This window comes from Rhincodon typus, chromosome 16 (assembly GCF_021869965.1).
Source record: "Rhincodon typus isolate 14 chromosome 16, sRhiTyp1.1, whole genome shotgun sequence".
Classification (NCBI taxonomy): Eukaryota; Metazoa; Chordata; class Chondrichthyes; order Orectolobiformes; family Rhincodontidae; genus Rhincodon; species Rhincodon typus.
In genome coordinates this window covers 18,463,749-18,473,314 of record NC_063347.1, presented here as the reverse complement: position 1 = coordinate 18,473,314, position 9,566 = coordinate 18,463,749, and the positions used below count along the sequence as shown (strand labels likewise).

Below are 9,566 nucleotides of genomic sequence, written 5' to 3'. Positions count from 1 at the left end.
AGATTATTATTACTCTTAATTCCAGATTTTTTTATTGAATTCAAATTCCGCCATGACAGGATTCAAACCTAAGTCCCCAGAGCATTAACCGAGTCTCTGGAATTAACAGTCCAGCGGTAATACCACAACTCCATCATCTCCCCTTAAAATAATAAAACTTTTTTTCTTTCTACAGGTGCTGCCAGACCTGCTGAGTTTCTCCAGTACTGTTGGTGTTTCACACCTCCAGCATCCACCAATCTTTGACTTATTTTACTCTCCAAATTTATTTCAACATCAATTTATCCAACTTTGTGCCCAGTGGGTATGCTTCCTCATCTAACATTCAGCTGAACTTCCTGCAAAAGCTAAGTTCTGGTGAAACATGTTATTAAATACATTCTCTAAATTGCTAAACATTATATAGACTCCATTTTCTTTGATAAGAAACATGTTGGAACTTGTAATCAGATTCTATGTGGTTGACAAAGGAGAGAGTCCATTGGTGACCTGTTGAGCTTTTGGAGACTTTGTCAGCTTTTTCAAAGTCTGGGTTAACTGGCAAACAAAATGACACATTTACATTAGTGCTGCTTTTGTTAATTATTGTTGTTTATTAATATTTGAAATAATGCAAGTGCTATTGCAAATGTATGCATTTGATTACTTGGAAGAGTTCAACTAAAACTAATGTTCGTGAAATGGTAAGAGGTAAAACGTGGAAAACGTGACAACTCGGGTGTTTGGTCTTGTACTGTACTAGCGCTAAGCAGGACTCCAGGTCCTCAAGACCCCTCCCTCATAAATTCTCCGTTGCTCATGCGCTGTGCCCATGTTGTAAACAATGAAAAACGTCTACGAGTCACGTATAGTATGATCAACTACAGAAGTCAGCGGAACCATCAGTTTATCAACTGCTAACAAAAAAACTACGCTCGTTGTGTGATAAATTCCGTTATCACATTCCATCATGTAATGTTGACAACACCAGATTAATAAAACTGGTATTAATAGTACATAAGAAAGGACAAGAACCAAAAGTGACGGAGGTTAACTTTGCAGTGTAATAGTAAATCAACACTGTAAATTTTCTTTTAACCTGCTGGTCAGCAGATGAAAGTTGCCTAAATTAATAAAATAAACTTGGCATATTTAATCTAAATACTGTACGATTAAATATACACGTTTAATTAGATGTTTATTTAAACAAAACACTTTACGTTTTTACTCCCACCTATACCGCCCCTTTGTTCCAGTTTCTACCAATGTACAATTAGGGGACGGTCCAGTGTTGTCAGTTCGTATTGGTTGTGGTGGTCATGTGACGCGGAGCCTCGCATTCGAAATTGGAATGTTGATACATAACAATTCTGGTAACGCAAAGAATCATTTTGTAGAAAGCAGCGAGTGAGAGGAGTGGTATTATCATTAATGATTCTACCCACTTCTCGCATTTACCTCAGTTTGGAACTCCGTCTTTAAGAAAGAATAATTTTAAGTTTGCTTCTAGAATCTCCGAGTGGTAAAGAAAATAATCTGACGGCGATAAAACCCCCAGCTAATCCCGGTACACCCGAACCCGGGCATGCACTGTAATAAGCGTTGGGGAAAGAAAAAGTTAAAGAGAATAGTGAAAAGGTAGACGGGAAAAGGTGCTTGCGGTCACATTAGTGGCCGTAATCGTTTAAAGAACAATAATATCCCTTCACATCGAACAGTTGTGAAGCCGAGAGATATGTGAAAGGGTAAGCACGCCCAGAAGATTCATAATGTCTAACAGTAAAAGAGGCGTTGTCCATTGGGAAGCCAGGAAAGAGAGATCCGATTGCAAAGATTGTTCAAAGAGTAGACTTGATTCGAAACGGGTCGGTCATCGCTGGTACAGACGTGGAAGGGCAGAGTATGGCAGAACAGGCAGGTTTTTTGGTCGTGGCCACCAACACCAGTCGACCGAACTCCAAGGGGTGAGACTGCGTCCAGTCAATGTCCGTGGTAATCGTGCACCAGGCATGAGGGCTCCTCGAAATACGAACCAATTCCTGATGCACGAGAAGTACCAACTGATGCACATGAGATCTGACTCGACTGGGAGTGACAGTGGCTCGGAGATCGAAGTAGACATGGACATAGACTCGTACCTGGGTGTGTTAGAGAACGCCCGAGGCGCGCTGGACTGCACCATGTCTCCCTTGTCTGATGATAACCTGTTACGCTTCAGATTCTTTGAACAAATAGATCACGATCAGAGTTTGCAGTATTTTCCGTCAGAGGACGACGTAGTAAAAAGCGAACGTTTTATGCGACAGGACTTTGCTGCATTTTGCAGTACATTTAACGTAGAGTAGTTGCAATATTATTACAGTTTTGAGACGAACTATTCTCTCGGTTTAGGGAGAATATGGTGCGAAAACATTTTGTAAATGGCAACCATTTGGTTTGCCTGTAAGGGTAACCCCGTGTGTCGTTTCTATGACCCACAAATACTTTGCCAATAAACGTATTTCATTTATTTAATTTTTCAACGAGTCGTTATTTTAGATCGAATACGGATGTATTTGAAATGTTATTTCAGACGTAAAATCTATAGTTCAGCTTTTGGACTTGGGATACGATCGCAAGCTATTCACAGGGCTATATACGTAAAGTGCTGAAATGGGACATATGTTGTTACATAGAATTTTTTTTGGCTGAAAATTGGAATTAGTTTTGAAATGGCGAAATGCTTTTTATCAGTTTAACTATAAGCCTCTAGTAACGATTGTTGTTGGGATAAAGGGAAGGGAATGAGCATAGAGAGGAACGCCTTCCATTTCGTCTGACAGACATTTTACTTGACGGCACCATTTCAGGGTTTGTGTTTTAGTGTTGTAGACTATCCGCAACCTCAAGTACTGGCAAGGTTCACGGTGCTGGAAGGTATTTATTTTCTGCAGTGTAGTATACATAGCTGGGAAATAAGTGATATGTATTTATTTCAAACAGAAACCATAGAAAATAAAACTGCAGTAACTGAAACCTTTGCTGCCGAGTTGGGCGTCAATTTTCAAACAAGTCCGCACAAGAATCGCGGTTTATAAACTCTGGAAGAGGCTGGGTAGTACTAATGCCCGGAAGCTTAGGTGGTCGCTCTTGAAACATTGCACAAATGCCATCATAGCAGCTAAATCTGAATTTATTCAATAAATCTTAAAGCGAGTGTAACGAATTGTGACCATGGATTCAAAAGAAATGTAACAACCTCGTTGATTTGCTGAAAGATTTCAGAGAAGCGCATCTGCCACTTTTACCTGCTGTCGACTGCATGTGACTCCAGTCCCGTTAGCAATATGGCGCACTCTGAAAGAGCTAGCAAGATATCCAGTTTAAAGGTAGTTACAGATAGCTCACAACTGCTGCTTATGCCAGTGATGCCCACAGCTTCTGAAAGAATAAAACAAAAAAATTGCAAATCATTTCATTTGCAATTAAATTCAACTTGTTTCTATACATATTCCACTCAATATGGATGCAATAGTTTCAATATTTACATTCCATGCTAGGTATACAATCCAAGGGCCAAACATTTAAAATTATTCAAAGTGCAGTAGAGTTAAGCTTCATTTTAAAAAATGCACTACTTTCCACTGAGATGTCTAAGTACAATGCCAATGCACTTGATCTTCACAATATATATTCTTTGCATGACATACAGCCCAAGGGGTTCTACAGTTTCCAGCCCTTTTGTGTAGTATGGCTGAAAGACCTTTGTGCACTTTTCTGACACAAAAAAACATTATCATCCTTTCAGGTTGTTCCTTCTAAATTACTACATATATCTTGACATTGATCTACATTATATTGCAGATGACTATTTCACCGGTCTAGCTTGGTCCTCCCAATTTCTACTACTATCATACTACAGAACTACCATGTTGTATCATTTGCAAACTTCAAAACTATATTCCAAGTCCTGGTAATTTATAAATTATTAAAAGCAATGGTCCAAATACTTACCATAGCGGCAACTCCCCAGTCAGAAAACCATTGTTTTCCACATCTCATTCTATATAAGCAACATTCATACACAAATTATCATGATTCCTTTTATTACCACGTGCATACATGTTCTGAAGAACAACCATGAGGTGCTTCAAAAGATAGCTGGTTGAAAAGTTTGTTCAAACATCTACCTTTAACAAAGCCATAGTGGCTGCCTCATTAAACCAGGTTGCTGACTAATCTTTCAAGGTCAGAAATCACACAACACCAGGTTATAGTCCAACAGGTTTATTTGAAAACACAACTTTTCAGAGCCTCAGTCCTAACACCTGAAGAAGGACTGACGCTCCGAAAGCTTGTGTTTTCAAATAAACCTGTTGGACTATAACCTGATGTCATGTGATTTCTGACCTTGTCCATGCCAGTCCAACACCGGCACCTCCACATCATAACCTGCTTTCAACATTCATGTTCATTTTCACTCAAATGTGAGACCAGATTGAATTGTAGCATTCGCCTCAGTCATGATTGCTGGAAAGCAGAAAACATTGACGACAACTGTCTAAGACTTATCATCCAGATGCATGCAAAGTATTGGAGAGTATTCCATTACACACTCCTGAATTGTGTTTTATACTAGATTACGGATTTTGGGCAATTGGAAAAGGAGTTATTTGCTTCATAATTTTGAGGGTCTTACCTGGTCATAATGTTATCCAGGTGGCTAACGGACTGTTTCAGTATGAAAAGGACACATAAATGGATTTAAGCAATACAATTATCAGAAAACATGTCCTGGCAGGGTATGAAATTTGGGTCTGAAAAATGGTAGTAGAAACTTAAATAAAGGCAATTCAAAGATGAAGACAGAGTGAGCTAAAATGCCTTTATAAAACCAAATTAAAAGATAAAACAGGAAATAAGCAGTGGCAGACACTTTGGAAACATTTCATAATTACAACAAAGATATTCAATTGGGAAAAGAAAGCCCTTAACAGAGTGATAAATCATCTGAAGCTAACTAAGGATATTAAGGATTGTATCAAATTGAAAGATTTGGCATAAAATGTTGCAAGGTTTTTTGGTTTCTAGAAGCCAAAAATTTTTATATTTTGGTCTCAAAATACAACAAATAAAAAAAGGGAAAAATAGATGAGATTAAACCATGAAATCAGATCAGAAGAGCTTCTACAAGAATATGTAGAAGCATGCGAGTACCGAAAGTAAACATTGGACCATAAAACTTGTAGGGTATTCATTCTGTAGCCAGCAGACCATGTGCACCTACACAGCTTTCTCCTTCACCTTTACAACGTTTCACTGGGCTATTTGTTTAATCATATTTTGATTGGAGTTGCAAGTCCTCCCTCCTCAAAGACAAAGATGATAATCATACAGTGGAGAATCTGGCAGCAGATTCCTGGGTTCTGCTGAAAGCCTCCACGGCACACATATTGTTTTCTCATCATGGTTTGGAGGGTGGATCCGAAGGAAATGCTCTCTGAATCCCCAATGTCGTCAGTGCAGAACATTGTGGCAAAAGACATCGTTGCTCATATATGTGGCATTCAAGTGTCCACTTCAGCCCCTCCCCCCACCCACCTTGTTCTCAGAACTCTTTAGATTAGATTTAGATTTATTTCATTGTATTTTAGTTTACGTGACAATGATTTTTCACATACAAAATGCAAAGTGTCACCATGCTAAGGCACCATCTTGAAACACGGAATACAATGCAAGATTTTACTGCAACAGAATTCATCTTTCCTCCTTCTGCTGGTTATCCTCCATCACTCCGTTCGCTGTTTGATGCGGAGCGGGTCTGTAACAGGCTCTGGGGTCTCCATTATGGGCCCACCTCCACCTCACTCCTGCAATCACCGTGTCCGCGTTGGAACCACGGGCCTGGTGTAGTACCCCCTGCTCTCCCTCCAACACTCCTCCAGACACTGCCATCAGTCATTGGTAACTGGGATCCTGGCTCCAGGTTCCTCCACTGGCGACAATGAAGCTTCTGTGACCTCAGCACTAAGAGCAGAGTTGGTCAGGGATCCGAGGCTGTGCAGGGCCCATGGAAAAAAACTGCAGAAAGACTATGAAGCTGCCACGGCCTCAAATGATGAAGATATGCAAGATGCCCATGAGCAGCCGAGCCCCGGAATCAGGAGCCAAACGCTGCCAACCCCATTTTTACCTATAAGTTGCCCACCCTCTCAAATTTTTTGCCACCCCACTCCCATGTGCTACACCTACCTTTAACCTCCACTCTCACACAGCCCAACCAAAACATTTGAATTGCCCAATTCACCTTCACTAGTTTTTGAGCAAACACTAGTGGAAAATCTGGAGGCACCAGGAAAGAAGGAAATTAAAAGAATCAATAACACAGGAGAAAAGTATGACACAAACTAAAGGCTGACTGCTTCCCTGGACTTGACAGCCTATATCTCAAGGTCTTAAAAAATGAGGCTACAAACAGCGTGAATTCATTTATCACAATTTAACAAAACTTCCCAGATTATGATAAGGTTCGAGGGGATTGGAAAACTGCAAAGTTGACATCCCTATTCAAGAAAGGGAGAAAACTATTGGCTTGTGAGCCTAACACCAGTCATTGGGAAAAAGGTGGAATCCATTTTTTAAGCAAGGAGCAGAATATTAGGATAAAATGGAACTAGTTCAGATTTCTATAAGACATTTGATCTGGTGCTATGTAAAAGGTTACAACATAAAAGATGAGTTCACAGAATGGCAGTGGATAAAGGATTAGTTAACTGACACCGAGAGTTAGGACTAAATGAGCCATCTTCAGTTTGGACAATGCTAACTAAGAGTGTCATACGGATTAACGCGAGAGCCTCAAGTATTTACAATCTTTATTAATAAATTACAATGAGAGACTGAGTGTTTTGTAACCAGAGTGAAATTTGCTGATGATGTAAAGATAGCTGAGAAAGCAAGTTGTGAAAAGGTATATATAAATAGGCTAAGTGAGGAGGTCAAAATTTGTCAGAGAGAAGAGGATGTGTGAAAATGGGAAGAAAGAGAAAGTAAAATATTGTACAATGCTGCAGAGAAGAGGGATTGGAGAGGGGAAGCTGAATAGGCTCGGGCATTTTTAACTGGAGCATTGGAGGCTGAGGGGTTTATAAAATCATGAGGGACATAGATAGGGTGAATTGCCAAGGTTCTTTGCCTAGGCTGGAGGAGTCTAAAACTAGAGGGAATAGGCTTAGGGTGAGAAGGGAAAGATTTAAAAAGGACCTGAGGTGTAACACTTTCATGCAGAGGGTGGTATGTGTATGGAAAAAGCTGCTAGAGAAGTGGAAGAGGCTGGTACAATCACAACATTTAAAAGGCATCTGAATGGGTATAAGAATATGAACAGTTTGGAGGGATATGGGCCAAATTTTGGCAAATGGGACGAGGTCATAGAATCAGAGAATCCCTCGAGCATGGAAGCAGGCCATTCAGCCCATTGAGTCCACAGCAGCCCTCCGAACAGCATCCAACCCAGACCCACACCCCTCACCCAATTCCTGTAACCCTACATTTCCCATGGCTAATCCACCTTGCCTGCACATCTTTGGACTGTGGGAGGAAACCCACACAGACACAGGGAGAATGTGCAAACAGAGTCGTCCAAGGGTGGAATCGAACCTTTGTCCCTGGCACTGTGAGGCAGCAGTGCTCATCACTGAGCCACTGTGCTGCCCTAAGGTCAGATTAGGATGTCTGGTCGGCATGGACCAGTTGAACTGAAAGGTCTGTTTCTATGCTGTATGACTCTATAACCCCTGTACGTGAAAAGTTAGCATGCAGGTATAGCAAGCAATGAGGCAAACAAAATGTTGGTCTTTAAATCGGCAGAAAACAGAGTACAGATGTCTTAGAACAATGGTCCAGAGTGTTGGCAAAAACATGTCGAGCATGCAAGTAGTTTTGGTCTCCTCCTACAAGGAGGGATATAACATTTTTAGGGTAGGTAAACGAGTATATGAAAAAGGAACAAGGGTAGTCCATTCAGCCTTTTGGGACCACTCTGCCATTCAATGAGATATTGGCTGATCTTCTGCGTCAATATCGTTTGGCCCCACTACCCACATTGAACTCGGTCTTTAACGTATTAGAGAGAACATATCCTCTTGTGGGGGAATGTGAAACAAAGGGGCACTTTCAGAATAAACCCATTTACTACATAGATGAGGAGGAATTTCTCTTTTTTGCAGGCTAGGATTCTTTGATTGTGATTGGCAGGTTTTTGAAATGTATGAAAGTCAAAGGTTATGGATACAAGCAGAAAAATTGGAGTTGAAGATAGGCCATATCTAACCCAATGAAATGGCTCCAGAAGCATCTTCAATGATAGGGAGTCCTAACATATCAGTGCAAATAACAAGGCTGAGGCATTTTCAACCATTTGCAGCCAGAAATGGCATTTGGACAATCAATCCATCTCAGCTGTCTCCTGTGGATGCCAACATCATAGACAGCAGTCTTCAGACAATTTGGTTCACTGCACATGATTTTGAGAAACAGCTGAAAGCAATGGAAGAAGAAAAGTCTATGGGTTCCGTGTGGTAGTACTGAAGATCTGTCTCCAGAACTAGACAAACCCCGAGCCAGTCTGTTCCAGTCATCGACAATCAGTGATGGGCAAAATTGTCGGAGTACATCCAACAGCAAACAGTAGGACAAAATCAAATACTAATCAATCTACTTTTGATTACCACAGAGATGGAAGGTGTCATTAACCATCAAGAAGCACTTAGCAATAACAGCACAAAGAACTGGACAAATGTAGGAGGTCTGGCGGCATCTGTGGAAAGGGAAATTTTGTTAGTTTTGAGACCAATAGGAATCTTAATCAGCAAAGTTACTCAGCATTGACCTGCTCACCTATTCTTAGTCTGACCAGAGCTGGTGGAACACAAACTTTGTTGCAGCCTTAGACAAGACATGGGCAGAGGGGGGAAAAAAAAAGTCACTGCTCTTGACAACAACATAGGTTCTGATTGAGTTGCATCAAGAATCCCAAGTAAAATTAGTCAATAGGAATCAGGTAAAAGCGTTTGTTGGAGTCATACTAGCACAAAGAAGGGTGGGTGAGGTTGTTGTAGGCCATTCATCTCAGTCCCTAGCTATTGCTACAAGAATTCTTCACAGTAGTGCCTTAAAGCCCAGCATCTTCAGCAGCTGAATCAACAGTGTTACCATCACCATAAGTTAATGTTGGCATACTTCTCGGTACCTCATCCCATCCACCATCTTAAACAATAATTTCCTTCAACATTGGCACATACTGCTGTCAGTGTACACCATGTAGCAGATATACTGCTGTAGTTCATGAAAATTTCAACTAGAGGTCCTTCCAAATCTGTGAACTTTACACCTTCAAGAACAAGGGCCGCAGATGCATGGAAATATTACCTGCAAATTCCCCTTCAAAACTGTCTTGCCGCTCCTGCACTGTTGCTAAGTTTAAATCCTGGATCTCCGTGACAGCACCACATGTGTATCTACACCCATGTGGAATGTAGAAGCTCAGTATTTTTCACTATCACCTTCTCCAGGGCAATCAGCAATGGGCAATCAATGCTGGCTTTGCC

The 9,566-nt window shown here is 40.8% G+C and overlaps 1 protein-coding gene across 1 annotated transcript; it reads left to right on the top strand.

Annotated features, from left to right (window-relative positions):
* The first annotated feature begins 600 nt into the window (after positions 1-600).
* On the top strand, positions 601-2,488 carry wu:fb55g09. The gene has a single exon (XM_048606261.1). The coding sequence runs from the start codon at positions 1,749-1,751 to the stop codon at positions 2,322-2,324; it is 576 nt and encodes a 191-aa protein (XP_048462218.1). The 5' UTR covers positions 601-1,748; the 3' UTR covers positions 2,325-2,488.
* The last annotated feature ends 7,078 nt before the right edge of the window (positions 2,489-9,566 follow it).

Coding starts and splice junctions, on each gene's coding strand:
- wu:fb55g09 (XM_048606261.1), top strand. CDS start 1,749: ATGTCTAACAGTAAAAGAGGCGTTGTCCATTGGGAAGCCAGGAAAGAG.